General features: G+C 39.0%; 1 protein-coding gene across 1 annotated transcript; it reads left to right on the top strand.

The window, feature by feature from the left end:
- Positions 1–16,520: 16,520 nt before the first annotated feature.
- On the top strand, positions 16,521–17,702 carry LOC103417214 (NDR1/HIN1-like protein 10). Its single transcript, XM_008355405.4, has one exon. The coding sequence runs from the start codon at positions 16,785–16,787 to the stop codon at positions 17,493–17,495; it is 711 nt and encodes a 236-aa protein (XP_008353627.3). The 5' UTR covers positions 16,521–16,784; the 3' UTR covers positions 17,496–17,702.
- The last annotated feature ends 1,245 nt before the right edge of the window (positions 17,703–18,947 follow it).

Genomic DNA, 18,947 nt, shown 5'->3' with positions numbered 1-18,947 from the left:
TATACGTAACATGCACATGCAATTGCCAAATGCAGAGGCGCATAACACTAACAGAGCGCAGTAACGTACACCAGTGACCAGTGTGGCAGCTTGCTCCTTTCTTTGGAGAAATTTTTGTATTGTGACAGAAGTACAGATGGTACATCACGTGTTTTTATAAAAATGGTGGAAGATTTTATTTTTTAAATTATTAGCTTTTGCATATATCTCACTATTTGTATAGTAACACATAGTCTGTGTACCGGTCACACTGAAAAATTTCTCCTTTCTTTGGTTTTCAGGACCATGTGCTTTGTCTAACGTGCACCAGGTGGAGTTCCTTCCACTGGAGCGCAACATTTCCGATGCTGGGCTACACTTTGTGTTTCAAAATTTCTTTGATACGGTCAATATATTTATGGAAATATTAATAAATAAAAAAATAGGGAAATGGAATAAAGTCTGAATTTTATCTCATATCGGATAAACATTAAGTTTAAGCTAAAATTGATAGATATGGTCACTATTTTTGACACATCTGTTAAATATCGAAGAAACTCTTATATTTCGTTCAAACCAATGTTTGACATAAAATTTCATCGTTTCTATCGGAAGTAACTGATGTCAATATTGATATTTAATATATTTGTCAATATTTTTACAAATTTACATATTGATATTTCTAGTGATATCAATATTTTAGACACTAGCTACAATTTTAGTGTCCTGCCACGACACGGGGGAAATTCGATTTGGCCATTTAGAATGCCCGAGATCAGAACCCACATGCGCCAGACAATAATCCATTGGGTTCTGATCTCAGGCAGCCAATGGATTATTGTCTGGCGTCTGAAATGCGCACATGAAGCTACGGAGAACAGCGCAGAATATCTGGTGAATGAGTCTCGTGGATAGGGACACACTCCCACCTTGCTCACGTGTTCCAAAATAATGCAGCTTCTTATTAGTCCCTCTCTGGCATTTGCTTTTTTAATAAACAAACAACATAGAGGGAAGCACATGCCTCCAAGAAATTGCCTCAAAATTTGGAGGCAGCAACCGAATATCTTTGATAATGGTTTTAAGCCTCGAGTGAGTCGCACATCGTCTCAAAATCAAGTCAACGCAGCAGGCTCCGCTATAGGATTTGCTTCCATCATCGTCCATGTGCTTCATAAGATCGATGGCTTTAAATTCTCTCTACTTCCAATCCCTTCTCTCTCATTTCCCATTTTGCTAGCATGGTGGTGTTGCGATGGTTGGGACCCGGATGGGGAGCTGGGAGTTGGTGCGGCACTGCAGAGGAGCTGGGGTTTCCAAACTTGCCTCACCATTATTCCTAAAATACACTTTTCTCAAATCACATAGAAATGCCAAGTTGTACTATTTTTTCAAATCACATGGAAATGCCAAGTTGCACACGCTTAGCAAATTAAGCCATGAACGGTTGCCGGAATAAAACTAAATCAGCCTACAAGAAGGAGGACAATCTATTCCTAGCAGCGGGGTTCAAATTTGTTCTCGATGCCATGTGATATCACATGAGCGGAGTAGGGTATTAGGAATAATGGTGGGCGAGAAAAGAGTGTTTTTCTTCTTCCAACTTTTTCTGTTGGGTAAAAATATAAAGTGGGTGGAGAAATAAGATAATGAGATGGGTTTAGCAGCACTCATAATAAAACACCTGCCATGTAAGTTATGCAATGGGGTTCGAAGTTTGATCATTTTACCTCATATGCCATCAATCCAAACAACAACCTCTCATGCTGGTGAATCGCATGATGGTGGCAAGGAGATGCTGAAATGCATCTGTGAGTTTTTTCGGCCTTCGCAAGAGTGGCTAAAGTTGTGAAACCACCAGCTGATCACCTTTTTACAAGAAAAAAAAATCAATCCAAATGGCAACATCTCACTCTTCTTCAATTCCTTATAGATTTTAACAATTTTCTCTTCAATCAGTATGCTTTTCATCAATTTCTTCATAGGTTTTAATAGTCTTCAAAATCAGCAAAATTATTGTGCTTAGTTTGATTTTTTTTTTCTTCTCAAACCTACAAGATTTCATATTTCTTTTCATTTCTGTTGGTGTTTTGACACATCCCGACCCGGAAAGTCCACTAGGACTCCGAATCGAGCTGTGCTAGCCGACACCCGGAAGGTGATGAAGCCATAAAGTGTGATGATGTGGAAAATGTGAATAAATTTAATCCTAAAAGTGCCTAAGTACACGAGTGCGCGGTGAGCAGGTATGGACCCATTTCACAGGCGATGTCAAAGTATAAGTAAAGTACAGTAAGGTAAGATAAGGATTATACCATCATAAGAAGCCACCAGTACCAGGGTATGCCACAAATCCTCGTTGATACAAAAACTTTGCTACTAGAACCTGGAGGGGCGCAAAACAGAAAATGTGAGTGGGCAAAAACAAAGCTTTTCAAAACCATTTCTCTTTCTAAAAATAATAACCCCTCACCGTAAAACCCGTATAATTTCCCAGAAAATAATAATACATACCTATATCAAAACCATACTCGAAATATCAAAATCCACATGTATGCCATGTCAAATATCTCAGCATAATGAATAAGTAAACCAGGTGAAGTAAATTAATGAAAGTGAAATGTCAGCCGGATCCACCTATTGTGGCCTGTACGGCTGAACCTATAGCTCATCAAGTATGCATGCACACGAGTTGGAACCACTTAATGTGGTCTATACGACAGGACTAGGTGTAATAAGTACGCTCAAGTGCTACGATCACATGAAGACTGTGCGAATAATCGCGGGTCACCTACGAGTTGGAACCACATATAATGGTCTGTACGACAGGACTATGCACCAAACTTGGATCCAAGGTGAGCATGCGGTGTGGGAGGTGAACATCACGTGAAAGACTATGCCCTGGCCACGAGCGGAAGCACTAACACGGGGGTGCAGGTTTATGAGCTCTAAATGCATCAAAGGTAATCATAACCATACAACTCACATCCACAGTCTATAAACTCACCTGGAACTTACCTGAGCGTCCACAGCGTCAACAATAACATAAGCAACTATTGCGTCCGCAGCGTCAACAATAACATAAGCGACTACTAAATGCATATTCTAAATAGAAAACATTTGGCATGGCATTTCAAAGCATACAACCATTTAAATAAGTTTTCTGGGAAAAATACTAAGTGTGTGTATATATATATATATATATATATATATATATACACTAAAAACCAAAAGCCTACTAACCTGGAGTCCATGCTACAATTCCTTAGCACAACTTCGAGGCGTCACGAACAATCGCCGTCTAGAACAATTACCAAACCATATCTCAGAATTCTTGTCAATATAACACTTAACTTACAAATCCTATTCGAGAAGATCCGTACGTCGGATTCTTGATCCGTAAATTTCTAAAATCCTCAAATATTATGTACTACAATGTGTCAAAGTTTAGTGACGATCCAACGTTCAGATCGCCAACTACTATAATAATTGGGTGGTGGTCCTTAATGAAACTAGGTTCAAACGACGAAATTTCATTAATCAGACCTCACAAATGGTATCAAGGTATTCAAACTTAACCTAGGAAGGTCAGGGGATACCTCGGCCCACACGTCGTCGCAAGTGGTGGTTTGCTGCCCCGACTTGCCGGAAAATTCAACTATTTCTAAAAATTACCAAATTTCATAGAAATGAAGATCTCAATTAGTAGAGCAACTTTCATACCTAAGACTAAGGCCAATTTTGCCGGGAAAAGCCCCAATTTCACGAAAATCCGCCGGAAACCCTATAAATGGTGTGTTTGATTCGACCTCCAAAACAACTCTGACGCCCCCAATGTTGATTGGGCTTTGTTCCTGGCCTCAAGGGAAGTTTAGTGGTAGTGGTAATTCAAAGAAAACGTTTCGCAATTGGAGGATCAACACTGAGAGACTCTCGGACCCGTGGGTGGTTTTCCCCGCACAATCAAAGCAAATCTCGTCGGGTTTTGGTTAGAATTAGGTGCTAGGTGATAACACAATATTTATACATTTATATTGCCCATATTTCCTAAGTTTTACGCTATGTTTTCTTGTGAAATTGGTTGTTTGATGTGTTTAGTGCATATTTTGTAGATAATGGGCCGTAGAGAAGACTTTAGAGTCTTTTGGTGATTTCAAGACTAAAAGGGATCAAAACTGAGAAGAATTGAAGTGAAGAAGCATTCCAACAATCATCAAATGTTAAATTGTTCAATCCACAACTTAATGGCTGCTGTGTGAAAATTATAACTAGAGCTGGAAGGTGCTGCGCAGAACTGTCATTTTCGTTGGAACGTCAAACATTCATCAGGACGAACTGAGTGTTGTGTCACATATGCATGGAAAGCTCTAGATGTCTAGTTTCGGCCGAATTTTACTAATCGTGATTTGGATGCTTCTAGAAGAAGTTATACCTGTTTTAGTACAAGAAGGTCAGTTCAGGAATTCTACGCGGAAGTGGAGTCCAGTTTGGATCGGGAAACCGAAGTCTGATGATGTTGGGATTTCTGTATGGGCTGGGATTCAACAATTGCGGCAAAGCAAGCCTAACAAAATCTACCTATATATTCCTTAGATGTTTATTTAAGAAGGGGGGACGTGAAAAAAGAGCAGAGAGGAAAATAGGGGAGTCGCACTTCATCACAGAGGATTGACCTAAGGAAGACGCCAACGCCGAGGGGGTTCTCCATTGTTTTCGTTTACATCTTTTCCGACTTGGTGATCATGATTGTGATAATTATGTCTTATTATAATTTGATGGTCGTGATGAACTAATTCTGTGTTAGGGATCCGATGTAGCCTTCATGATAATTTTGTCTTAGTTAACTTCATTCTTTTATCAATTCAAGGTTTCTAGTTTCATTCATTGTGCTTGTATCATTCTTTATGTTCATGTTATTGATTAGCTACCTTTAATATGAATTTTTAGATGTATGAGACAAGGTTATAGTAGACGCCATATGCTTAGCCTTGAGATAGCTCTCTTGGATGAATGAATTGTTGTTGATGTAGACGCCATGCTAAGACACTTTTTGGTTTTCTTTGTTCTTCTTGCACTTAATGGATTTTTTATTATTGACTTAGACTAGACGCCATGGTTAAGTTGATGATTAAGAATATGTGGTTACACCCGGACGCCTAACGGATAATCATAATAAAGAGAGAATGAACCCTAGAACCTGAATTGAATTGTTCTTATTAAGTTATCTAATGACATAGAATTGGATTGATATGGTAAAGTCGGATACCTAGTGTTTCAACCATTGTTTTCAGAAATTATTTACATAAATTCTCTTTAATTTACTGCACTTAAGATTATTTAATCAACTTCTCTTTGGTTAATTATTTGAATTTCGTAGTTTAGTTGTTTTCGTTATTTTAATTGTAGTGGGTACTACAAAATTAGATTCAGTTAGGTGATTTTGCAAATCCCTGTGGGTACGACACTCGTATTTGCTTGTTATACTATGATATCGATTCGTGAACTTGCGAGAAATATAATTTGTTCATCACTAGGATGTTGTGATGAGGTTTGGTGGTGATGGAAGGTTGAAGAAAGCCAGAAATTTGGACGGAAAACACTAAGGGAATGGGGTCATCGCGTGGGTCAAGGGGAAACCCGACCCGTTCCCCTTCTTTTTCTCCTCCCTCCTTTCCCTTCTTTCCCTCTTCTCTGGTTAGTCTATTCCTTTCTCTCTCGTCTCCTCATTCCTCCACTTCTCTCCCCTGTTCCTCCTTTGTTTCCCATCCACACCGCCCATCGTTCCTTGCTTCAATCCCAACCACACACATGGCATGACCAGATTAAACTTCAGAAATCTGGAGTTTTCTAGAAAATAGAAATTTATAATTTTGCCCTCGACTTTAAACGTTACTATCTCCTTCATTATAACTCCAAATTGTGTTCCGTTTACGCCCATGCGTTGATAGCAACGAGTAATACAAGAATACACCAATAAAATGAACCTTACGTGACACGACACGATAATCAACAAAAGTCAACACTTTGCCTCAAAGAGCATTTTGTAAACTCACTTATTAAAATTATAAAAATCATAATTTTTAGGGACGAGCTGTTACATGTTTGGCGGTGCCCTAGTAATGGATTTGTTTTGTATTGTAAAAAGACTTGCTGGCAATATACTCCACCAGAAAACTGACCCGGTTACAGGTCTTAGACCCATCTAATTGTTCAAGCATCATCACAAATCATTTTCTTCTTACAAATATTCCAAAGTTTATCATCCCTCTTCTAAATTTTTCAAGGCGCCACAAACTCTAAGTTTGGTGTGTGTTTCATGTGCTTTATGTGTGCAAGAAGATGTTGGGAGTATGTAGAATACGTGAATTTTCATACTTTTTCGAAATTTGAACAATTTTAGGTTACAATATTCATTATAAAATATATATATATATATATATGATAACCAATAGACATATTATTTATAAAAAGATTAAAAAAAAAAGTTAAGCAAACAAAAATATTTGAGGTGTTGTGACATATGTTCTAATACATGTTATTGTGTAAATCCTAAGTAGAGATAGATTAGGAATACTTTGGGATCTAGAAGATCTTTCCTAATAGATTTTGTATACTTGGATAGCAAGTTTCTCTTTTCCTTATTACTATAAATAAAGGCACGAGGACTGAGAAATTAACACACAATTCCTCAAGTCTATTATCCACCCTCTTTCTCTCCATGCCACACCCCTCAGTTAAATATAGGTCACAACACGTTATCAGCACGCACTTCACGCTTTGCTAAAGAGAATTTATTTGTCTTCAATCAGGGGAGTATTACGTTTCAATTATTTTTAATTGATTAAATTTTGATTTTATTGAATTCATATGCTTTTATTGATTCAATTTATTTTCCTTGTGTAGAACGTGATACAAGCTTTGAAGATGGAAAGCCGAAATTGAAGAAAGAATTTTCTGCATCAAACCAGTTCACCAATATCATCATGCAATCAAGTTCTTCCAAAACAACGGTTTTTATCTCTATATTTTCGCAGCCCTGATAGCATAAACATTCACCATAATGCATGCCCTAACTTTACATTTTTCGAATTTTAGATTCTACATAAATTGTTATGCATTATACTCATAATTTTAAATTATGTGAATTGATATTGCATAAAATTATATATAGATTAGCTTTAAACTATATATGCGTATAATTGAATTGAATAAACTTTGAAAAAAAATTAGGGTTTCGAGACCCCAACCAACGAACTACAGGCTTTGAGCCACGCCACTATGCGAGACATGGAGTTGGAATGCATTGGAGCACAGCTCTGTTGTGCTGAGAACCTAAGAAAATGGTGACATTTGGCGTCATCCCCAACCCATAAAACCTAGCCTCGCTGGAAGTCGAGCCCACGACTTTGCCGTTCTTTTTTCTGGACATCACGACCTATAGTTGTGTCCCTTTTGGGGTTTGCACCGTCGTCTTTGATGACGTCCCCTGAATTTCTCGTTGAAATTCAGCAAAATAAAAAAATTTCCCAAATCGAATCATCTCGGTTCTATCTTTTCTCGACGTCGAGGATTCTCCTCCGTTGTTGAGACCGGTTCTTCAATGAACCACCATGCATCGCACCTCACTCCCGAGGTTTCCTGACCAAGACTTCGTCACCAGAAACGCCGGCTCCAATTTTCTTCCCCGGCGAACCCCCCAGCATGGTTGGGATTTTTGTTTAGACCAAACTTACTGCACTTTAGGCCTAGATCACCTCGCCTTGTAGTAGGGCTTACACTCACTAACCACTACCCCTCGCTCAACCCACATGACACCATCCCAATTAGGCTCTGGTGTTCCCTTGTCCACGCCGCAGAGGAACCCAGCCCGCGTGGCTGTTAAGGATTCCTTACACCGCAGAACACTGGATCCCAACCTCTGAGTTGGTGCATCCATGTCTATGATACACAAGATAGCACCCTATTTGGACCTTGCCATTTAGGCCTGCGTCTGCAACCTATATCTGTGCATATGGGATGGCCTTTCCCACCTTACTTTTTGGTTTGGACCTCCTAACTTTCATGGTTCTATTTTTTTACAAAATTTAAAATAAAAAAAAAAAAAAAACCATGGGCTTTGGTCCATTTTGGGCCACCAATTTTAATAGCCTAAACATTTTTAGGCTTTATTGGGTTTATATTTCCCTCCTAATTCTTCTCATTGGCCCCGAAGACCAATAATTAATTAAATCAATATCATAAGCCTTGATGACCTACATGCATTTATTTGTTACATATTTTTGTCTTGTATATATTGCGTTTGTTTGCAGGTATTATGAACTTGAAGTTCATGCTTCCGAAAAAGTGCCATAGAAACCTCAAGTTTCTTAACGCGTAACACTCATGTTGAGACCTAAAGTTCTCCATGCTTAAATCCGTTTAAACCAAACCATGTCTTAGACCCTGAATGTTCTAACTTTGATGTTTAGGAAAATTTTATTTCCTAAAGCACCAATCATTTTCTTGTTTCCGCCATTTAGCGTAATGTCAAACTGTAACAATTTCGATTTCACTGATTTAGAAGTTTCGAACAAGAAACTACTTTATGTAGATACAAGACGTGACACCCCACTTGACTATGACTCGTTGCGAAATCATTGTAGCTAGTTATGGTGTGGAAGAGTTGAATAAGCCTCCGCCATGATCTTCATTCGAAGACTTATGCTTGAAGCATATCAAATGGAAGTACCTCACTGCCGAGGACTTCATGGCTCTTTGACTCACTATGGATCGTTTCAAATTATGCAAAGATGAATTCTTGCCCGAAGCAAAACATGATTGAAACCTTTTTACGTCCATGAATAGGTACAATTCTGAAGTTTATATTCGATCGAATTTCGACTAGAAGAAAATCTTTCTCGTCCTTCAATATCTAAATTGCTCTTGAAGTAGCAGTATAAAGAGTGGAAGTTTACCAAATTCTTGGATCTAATTACTACCACACTTGTGAGAGAAATGTACCTTAACAATTTGGCTGAGAGGTACCGAATTGTATAGACCCAATTTCGGTTGGAGTGTACCAAATGGTGGTGCCCTACTTCGGCAAGGATGCACCGACTTACATGCTCTGCTTCAGTAGAGGTGCATTGAACAATTTGCTCTACTTTGGCAAACGCTACCGAACTCACCCCTCCAGTTTCTACTGAAGCCTACCGAACCCAAGTCTGGGTCTGTCTCTGTCTCTGTCTCTGTCTCTCTCTCTTTCTCTCTCAAAATCTAATTTCGAGTTTGTTTTACAACCTATGGTAGAATCTGGGCCTGCCAAGAGATGGTATCATGCTTGAAGCATAATCATTGGCACATAAGACCTAAAAACTTCAAGAATACGAGATAGTGTTCAGGAACCTTAACCCTGCAGAATTTAACTCCTTTTTGACAGAATAGATCATTGGTTATGCAATTTTCTGTGCTTTAACAATATTGTTGAGGAGTATCATTCTCATAGTCAATCTGTGAGACTAATTTTGCTCCACCTAACACATTTGGCTAGCGAAATTTGACATGGAAGGCCGTATTGGCCAAACCCCCTTGTATATTTGGTTTACTTTATGAATAATTTATTTTGTTCTTGAATTTAAGATTGGTGTTTGGATGTCACGATTATTCTCAAGTAAGAGTTAATTAACGAAATTACCACATGTGACTAATACAATTAACTCATGCTTAGGTATGTTTTGTGGGGAAGTTAGCAATCTGGTTCTGTGCTAACTTCATACCTAATCATCCCCTGACAACCTTTCAGGCTTATCCAACCTGATTGTGGGGCATAGCACTGCCCTATATTGTCCAATGGTACTAATTTTACCATAAAGGGAAGCCTTATACTCACTTCGTTCCAAAAGAATGCCTATTTAAGCTTTAAGGATATTTGAGAGTATTATTACCATAGTGAAACCAATGTAGAAAATGGAGTAAAATTCCTTCGCATATTACCATATTGCACTTCCTACGAATATAGCTAGAAGTGTATTCTAGAAAAGATGGAACGCTTATCGAGTAGATTAACACCCATTCAGGCCCACTATGTGGCCCGCTAGAAGCCCAAGATTCCAAAGAAATATTCTCTATGGATGTACGTTTGGGATATCTAGGATGATTTGTGATGAGCCGTTTTGGGCATACTTTTTCTAAAAGTAAAGACATACCTAGAAGCATATCATGCCATAGCACCCTCCATCTTTTCTACAAAAGATTCAAAGGGACAATTGTGGACTGATTCAACCACCCTGCGAACCATTTAGATACCTTACAGTATTGGTTGATGCTTCTACACGTTGGTCACACGTGTGACTATTGTCCACTAGCTACCTTATCCACATTGGTGGCTCAGATTAACAAGTTCAGGGCTCACCACCCTGATTATCTGATCAAATCAATTCAATTAGATATGTTGGAGAATTTACATTGAAAACTTTTGATGGATATTGCATGTCAGTTGAGTTTTGAAGTTGAACATCTAATACCTCATGTTCATACCCAAAACGACCCAGCAGAAGTATTCATTAAACGCCTTCAAATGATTGCACAATCGATTGGTTATACGTACCAAGTTCTCGATCTCTGCTTGGGGCCATACAATATTGCAAGTAACCATGTTGGTCCGCCTGAGGCCCATCACCACCCAACCTTATAAAACGTGTTAGTTGGTTACCAGATATGAACTCGACATATCTCATATGCGTGTCTTTGGTTGTGCGGTCTATGTGCCATTTGTGTCGCCCTTACATACAAATAAAAAGGGTCATCAGATAAGGCTGGAAATCTATGTCGGTTATGATTTTTCTTCTAATATTCGTTACTTATAACCTTTTGACATGCAATATCTTTACCGTTCGTTTTGCTAATTGTCACTTTTATGAGACAGTCTTCCGTCTTTTAGGGAGAGCTAAAAAAGACAACGTTCCTAAAGAATGATGTGATTTATTGTGGACGTCCCCAATATGTCTCATCTCGATCCCAATCTAGATCGTTATAGTATAACCAGATTTTTCCTCTGATCTAGCAAACATGACGAGATCATATATACTAGCTGCAAATTTGTCTGCAAAGATGAATGTACCAAATGTACGACGGACCTTCATCCCTGAAAGTAGGAACGCCACTATTGTGGCCGATCCTCGTACATTGGCGGCTAGCCAATCGATCTATCCTACGCCAGAAGTGTGGTAGATCACTCGGTTTGAGGATTCATTTCCCCAAAAGTAGAGGAACGTGGCACAAACGAATCTGCCCCTCGATCATCTCAATCATTTCTATCTCATGAGATTAAATCTGGATTACTCTAGAAACCTGAAGTTCTTGGTCCAGTATACTAGTTTAGATGAGATATGAAATTGGAATGGGATTATCATAGATAATGTTTCATTTATATGGTAACTATCGACATAAATGAAAAACGATGATAACGAACCGCGTTCTGCTGATTAGTGTCAACATAGAATTGATTGGTCAACTAAAAGAATCAATTGATGATGAATGAGATGAATGAAATAATGCGATATGACGCCTAGTGGTGCAAGGTTTCTCTCATGAACCATGTGATTGATTGTAGCATAACAAACATGGTTGTAGTATATATGGGATCCTGATACAAAGCCTACATGGAATTTCCAAATGACTTACATGTATTGTTTCAAATAGTTCTATACCACAAGAACACCCTCTCAGTTCTCAATAGGCCTTCACTTTGCGGATGCAGAACTATCCGGGCGGATATGGTATACCCGTCTAAGTGAATATTTGATCAGTTAGGGATATATGCATTTGCGTGTACAAAATCCAAAATTGCTAGAGTTGAGAAAACTGACGCGCACCTAAAGTTGGATTTTAAGATGAATGATCTTGGGAAAATATATATAATTTCATCATAAAATACAAAATAGAATGACATATATATTATTAGTTATTGGAACATAATGAAAACATGGGGAACAAGCATATAATGTGTGTTCATTTAAGTATTTAACAAGTCTATTACAATTTATTGGAAAAAAAATAAAATGCAAAATGAAAGTTATCTATTTTCTATCTAAGTAAATCGCAACCTAGGCTGGTCTGGGCGCTCTAGGCGAGTGCCTAAGCGGTCTAGGCAGGTGCCTCAGTAGGTCTAGGCGCCTTTTCTTAATTTTCAAACGCCTAGGCATTAATTGGGGCGGTGGCCAGCCGCCTAGCACCTAGGCGGGGATTTTTAGAACAGTGTGGATGGTTACTGCTTGTGAGTTGAAATGAACGAGGCGAAAAAGGTTTTTGAAGTAATTCTTAGCAAGGCCTACATGGTTGCATGATTCTCATAGTTATAACATACTAATAAATGGCAATTGTAAGCATAAAATGGATAGATGATACCCATATGCTTTTTTTGGAAATGCCTCGTAGAGGATTCATTCCATATGTTGTTTGTTATAATACTCTTATGGATGGTGGGGAGAATTCAAGATGCACATAACTTGTTCTCTCATATGCAAACTTGTGACCAACTTCCTAATGTTCAAACTTACTGTTTAAATGGATGGCCTGTGTAAATACCAACAACTTTTTAAGGTATTGAAGTTGTTAAGAGAGATGAAAGTCAAGATATTAATTGGATCATCCTCAAGCAACAAACTCACAAATTATAAAGTTCAAGAATGTACTAAACAAAACACTTATATATTAATCCATAAGTTTTTTCATACCCATTGTCGTGCTTTCATGTTTTAAAAGCGTTGCATGACAATTTCATTACCACTACCATAAAAGAATGTGTCTCTCTATCATTCATTCATTGATCTCCTATCTAATTTCTCAATCAATCTTCAGAAATTTCATGACTGAAAATGCTCTTTCAATGATAGCAATGGCACATGGAAGAGTTAATGCTAATATCATAAGAAACTCAAATAGTACATTTTTTTACAAAAAGCTGAGTGGAGGCATATGCCCCCGCTGGCCGTTGGGCTCAAGGCAGCTCCATCCATGCAGATATCGTGAGTTACAATATTCTTATTGAATGCTTGTTCATTGATGGGAAAGTTGAATTTACAAAGGATCTCTGTAGCAGTTTATCATTATAAGGACTTCAGCCTAACGTCAGGACTTACAATATACGCATAAGTGGATTTTGCAACTAAGAGCTAACAAGCGAAGCAGAAAAGTTGCTTAAAGAAACGGAAGAGAAAGGTTGTTCTCCAAATGGTTGGACCTATAACATAATCATCCAAGGGTTTATCAATAACAATGAGACATCAAAAGCAATGGAACTTGTTTAACAAATGGTGGAAAGGGGTTTCAGCTAATGCATCAACTGTGAAATTGTAGTTAGTTTATTGTGTAAATAGGCGAGGAGGAATTAAATATATACTTAAATTTATTACAAGCAACATAAGAGGTTCTCTCATAAATCGTACATTGACATAGGTAACCATGACATCTAACTAGGTGACTTTCATGGTCTATTTGATCCAAAAAGACGATCATTGTGTTGGAAAATATTAGTGTTTAGGTTTATTTTAATGTCTGGTGTTTTAGGCTTAGCCTATTCGTTTTAGGGTTTCGTTTCCTTTTAGGTTAGTTTTCTATATATACTGTACTTTGTAACTCCATATAATAACAAGTTAGACACAATATAGTCCCTTCAGTTTGTAGCCTTCTTGGCTTTCTTTATTTCTTCATTAATAAAAAAAAATCTTTGAAGTTTGTTCGTATGTTCGTTAGCGTACTTTGATTTTCAACTTGGTATCAGAGCATGTTTGATCCTTTGAGATTTAATATGCTCTTGATGGGTGTAAATTTGTTTGTATTAGTTTTGTTTGTCTATTTGTTGGGTATCAGTTTCGTATCAATTTGTCGATCGTTCGTCGTCTTTCGCTATTCATATTGTTCGTCGTTTGTTCTTGTCCCATACTTCTGCACCTGGTCTGCATCTGATAGGAGCATATTTATGCGACTTAGTTAGCTTGTTCTTGTGCATTTACGTTGTATTTCCTTAGTTATTTTAGTGTTCAAAGTTATTTTTGTGTGTTTTCAGACTCTAAGTACAAAGTATGCAAGAAGATGCATTTTGGAGGCCTTTGGAGCATGTTTCGGGCTTGGAATGGATAGCAAATGCATGGGCCAAGTGGATGGACGAATTTGAGAACTAAAGAGGCCAAGAATATGAAGAATTATGGTCCAAAAGATGAAGAAAACAGCCCAAAAATCTGTCACCCCAACTTGCATTCCTTGCCATGCAAACCACATAGAATTCCCTTTGGATTCCATGCCATGCTTGATCACTCTTGTCCCCTACATAATTTCTAATTTCATGCTTCAATTCATTTAATTATTACACTCAATTGCTTGATACCTCTTGTTCCCTTCACTCATTAGATTTTAGACAACATTTACATCCATTACATGCACCAATTGATGCTCCATCATTCACATTTGGAATCCAATGCCATGTGCAACACATGTTGTTGCACCTTTGACCCATTTGTTGACACATTTCACCTCCCTTTCCATCTCTATGCAATGTACACAATCATTCATGCTCCCTAGCTACAACACCACTCCATTTTACCCTTCACACTTTGCATCATTACTTCATTTTCACCCTTGGACCATTGCACACCACACACACAAATTGCCATGCATTTCATCCTTAACCTAACCTGATTTTCTAAGGTTTTTGGGGCCTATAAATACATGTTTACACCCCTTGTCCAAAGGACAATCCCCCATATTCATCATTTTATCACAAAAATTCGTCCATACACACCCTAGGAAGCAAAACACCCCAAAAACACCATTCTAGTGCCTAGAAAACATAACAGCCACTCCACCTTCTTCCACCCTCTTTGCCTAGTTCTCCACCACCCTCCAACCATCAAACACTCCTCCACACTCACCCTAAACCCTTCCATACCATTCCCCATCCATTCTACATCATAAAACTACCCAAAATCTGTCCATAACCCAATCTGCCGCAAGCAAGGGAAAGGAGGAATCTTGGATGCACTTGCTACCAAGTTGGAGCATTTTAGGTGTTTTCTTTCCTTTGATTTTAATGTCTAATTTTATGTATCTTTGCTTTGTGAGTATGAGGAACTAAACCCCTCTTAGTTAGGGGGTGATTCGAAACTATGTTCATACTTGCAATATGATTTGATTACATCCAGTTGTGATTCATAAGTTGTGAATTCAATTTACTTATCCGTTCATATAAAAACTAATTTGTGTATGTTGGTTAAGAGTGCACGCTTAATTTTCATGCATGAATTTGACGCTAGAATATAAGGGAGTTTCACCTAATCGTTATAAACTTATATTCACAAGTAGTGAAGGTTGCTAGTCACAATCACGTTAAGTAAACTCTTGGCATAAGTTTCATGCAAATCATAGTAACAAGTGCCTCGTCAATGCTTATGTTTTTCATAGAACTTAACGATTCTTGCTTGTATCTCTATTATGCAATTCATGTAGGGAACTTGTAGGGAATGTTTTGGGTTGTCGTATGCAATCATCCAACCTAATAACTTGTGGAAAAAAACTGAGGGTTAATTAGTGCAATTCACGGTTAATTTGGGGCGTTGAGTATTCATAGCTTATCGAAAAGCAACTGGAAATCGTTTTATATGCAAGTGTGACATGTGTGGAGAAGAACCTCCTAGCTAGCCGTCCATCCATAAGTTTCATTCAAATTCATTTTACAATCTGTTTTGATTCACTTAAATTTGTCTAAGAATTTGTTTACTTTGTTCTTGTCTTAATTTAATTATTTTCGTCCAAAATCAACCCCATCTTATTTCTTTGAGTCATATTAATTAGAACTTGTCTTAGATTATGTTTTTAAGTGTTTTAGTTCATTAGAAAACCAAAATTCGTCCAAGTTTGTGTTAGAGCCCCAAAACTGCCCAGATTGTGTGTTTAAGGTAGTTTTGAGTGTTTAGGGGCTGTTTTGAGTCTTTTGGTTTGTGTTAGTGTTTTAAAGTATAGTTTTGCATTCTTTGAGTCTAGTTAGTGTTTTAAACTTTGTTTTTACGTTTTCAAGTCAGTTTCCAAGTGATTTAGCAATCCCTCCTAATCCCCGGCCTAGAACAATCCCTACTTACATACTTTACTACAATTGATAAAAAGAGAGTTTAATTTGTGTGCTTATATATTTCGCATCAGCATCCTGCCCAATGCCCTGCACCGTTCTGCACCGGATCGACCACCCTCACGTTTTTTGACAAATTCCAAACCCGAGACCCACTCGGATCGAGTTCTTCTCTGCCTTGCACAACCACCATCTGAATCCCTGCACAAATCCTACGCTATGTACTCTTATGGTTCCATCATCTTCCAAGTGTACAAATGTAGACTTGGATTCGTCATTAGTAGTTTTGTACACGCCACTTGAAATAGAAGGGTCGGTAATGAGTGGTTTTGTACACACTACTTTCATGTTATGGCTTTTAAATATTGGCCAACATGCATCGATTTTAGCATCAACGTATATATCGGAGCGTGTCACCAACGGCCGCAAGGTTCTTTTTCCACCAACCCCGAGTCCGCAGCGTGGCAAATTGATATCATAGCTTGGGGAGTGGCTATCCTTGAGCTTGTGGACTAAGTTTGTTATTCTAGGTTACTTTTTAACTTAAATGCCTTGTACAGGAGAAAGAAAATTCCTCAAACAAATTCCTTCCTTTAATCAAATTACTGAACCACTTTATCAACACCGGTGCCAGTGAATTCCATTTCTCTTCCCCCACAAAACTGATAAACCTCCAAATCCCTAATTCCCCACAAATCTTCAAACCCTAATGACCGACCCTTCTAGGCCCGTCACCGGCTACCCAGCCCCGCCCTACGCCCAGCCCAATGGCGGCCAACCTTACTCCAGCTACCCCACCCACACCCAACCTCAAGGCCCCTACTCCAACGCCTACGCCGCACGCGCTACCTTCATCCGCCGGTTCGTCGGCGCCATGGTCGCCCTCTTCGTCATCGTCGGCTGCATCATGCTCGTGATCTGGCTCGTCCTCCGCCCCAAGCTCCCCGACTTCCGAGTCGACTCTCTCTCACTCACCAACTTCAACGTCTCCTCCTCCTCGCAGTCCTTGACCGGCACGTGGTCCGTCGGCTTCTCCGTCTACAACCCCAACAAGAAGCTCAGTATCCGATACGAGGAGGTCGAGTCCTCCATTTTTTACGGGAAGGGCCTCATATCGGACTCTCGTTCCCAGCCGTTCGCTCAGGGGACGAAGGATCTCAATTTCATCAACGCCACCTTCTCGGCGGCGAATTCGTTCGTGGACGGGCCGGTGGTGCGCGGAATCGAGACGGACAGGGGGCGCGGGACCGTGAACTTCAACATCAAGGTTTGGGCTAGGGTTGAGTTTCGGAATGGCGGGTGGAGGCTGAGGCGGCGGCTGCTTAGGGTTTTCTGCCGTGACGTGGCGGTTTCGGTTTCTTCCAATAGCGGGTCGGGTAAGCTCGCAGGTGGATCAAGAGATTGTCAGGTGTATGTTTGAAAACGGAGCGCTGCGTTCGGGGTTAATGGTATTTTTCTCTCTGACGTTTAAAGTTATTAAATTGTCAAATTTTAGGATCGAGAAATGTGGTGATGTATGATAACTAAGATGAGTGTACGAATTTAGGTTCAGCTGCTGTATATATTTTGACTTCAATTCTTTTCTTGTTTTTGCTTACGATGGTTAAAATCTCGATAGTTCTATCGACACCGAGTTTAGTTTTTGTCCTTTCAATTACTACATCTTGCCCGGATGTTGAGGAAATGGTGGTTGTCGACTTGTTTTGACTAGTTTAGATGAGTCATTAGGCATATTAAGGTAGGTTGCAGAGCTTGTTTGATTGCTGCACTTGGATGATTAATTGTTGTGGTGGCATTTCACAAAGTAATTGTGGAGAGATAGATGTAGAAGTTGGGGTTTTTACATAGAAGCGGGGTTATAACTCGCGTGATGACAGATGTTGATACAAGGGGATGTATCTCCGGTGTGTAAGCGGGGGATTCGCCCCTGAAGGGGGTCTGTGATGCTAAGGTCAATTATGGAGGTCCTCTGTTTTGCTGTATTCATAACTGAGTAGAGCTCATTGCCTTTCTTACTCCGTAATTGTCTTTTGATTCTCAAGTCCATATCTAGTGGAATTTAAGAGGCCAGCCGATCCCGTAGATTTATTCGAAATTGGGTTAAGGCAACCCTATCCAACTGAAACAAAGTTTCTTAAAACCCGTCTTGCTTGTTTTGTCTTGGTTGTCACCGGGCCATGACAAGCAAGTTGGAGAAAGGGCTTGACGAGCTCTCTGTTAGGACTCGTGATGAGATTTTTGATCTTATAATTAAGCTGTGTGTGTATTCTTTTAAATAGAAGATTGACTGTGCCTCTTTTTGAAATCCTTGCAAATCGGAGTAGTCGTCGGTTTTTTTGTTTATCAAGTTCAGAATTTGGTGAAACTGTCGAGTCAATCTCTGAAGTGTGTCTACAGTAGCCCGATGTGGTTCAGTGTTTAAGTCAAGGATACACTAGGCTGAGTTACATTTTTAACTTGAGTTTCCACTCTCTGGGAGTCCGGTTTGAATTTTGGAAATTTCAGCTCTTTAGTTTGCACTTCTTCCAATCCACTTCGTGACTAATAACGCCCTTCTTCATTTCTGGCCTTTAAATCGAATAAATCGAGAATCAAAGGATCAAAATTATGGTTTAGGGCATAGAAGGGGTGAATATGGGGTGTGGAAATCATTTCCGTTGCAGAATCTATATCCTGGAAGCATCTCTGCTACTTTATGCATCGAATGTTGTTCGCTAGGCTTCCTTTGTATGCACTACAATGCCACTATCATCTTCTGATCTACACATGCTTGTTAATTTTTGCCATTGATTTTTTCATCCGTTCGATTCGACGACCTAAAATTAACAAGAGTGTGTGAGAAGTAAAAATGCATGAGCGGATAGCACTACCC

Source organism: Malus domestica, chromosome 03 (genome assembly GCF_042453785.1).
Source record: "Malus domestica chromosome 03, GDT2T_hap1".
Classification (NCBI taxonomy): domain Eukaryota; kingdom Viridiplantae; phylum Streptophyta; class Magnoliopsida; order Rosales; family Rosaceae; genus Malus; species Malus domestica.
Note: the sequence above shows the minus strand (reverse complement) of the source record. Positions and strands in the feature narration are given on the sequence as shown.

Bases quoted from the DNA above. Each gene is read 5' to 3' on its own strand.
- LOC103417214 (XM_008355405.4), top strand. From the start codon at position 16,785: ATGACCGACCCTTCTAGGCCCGTCACCGGCTACCCAGCCCCGCCCTAC.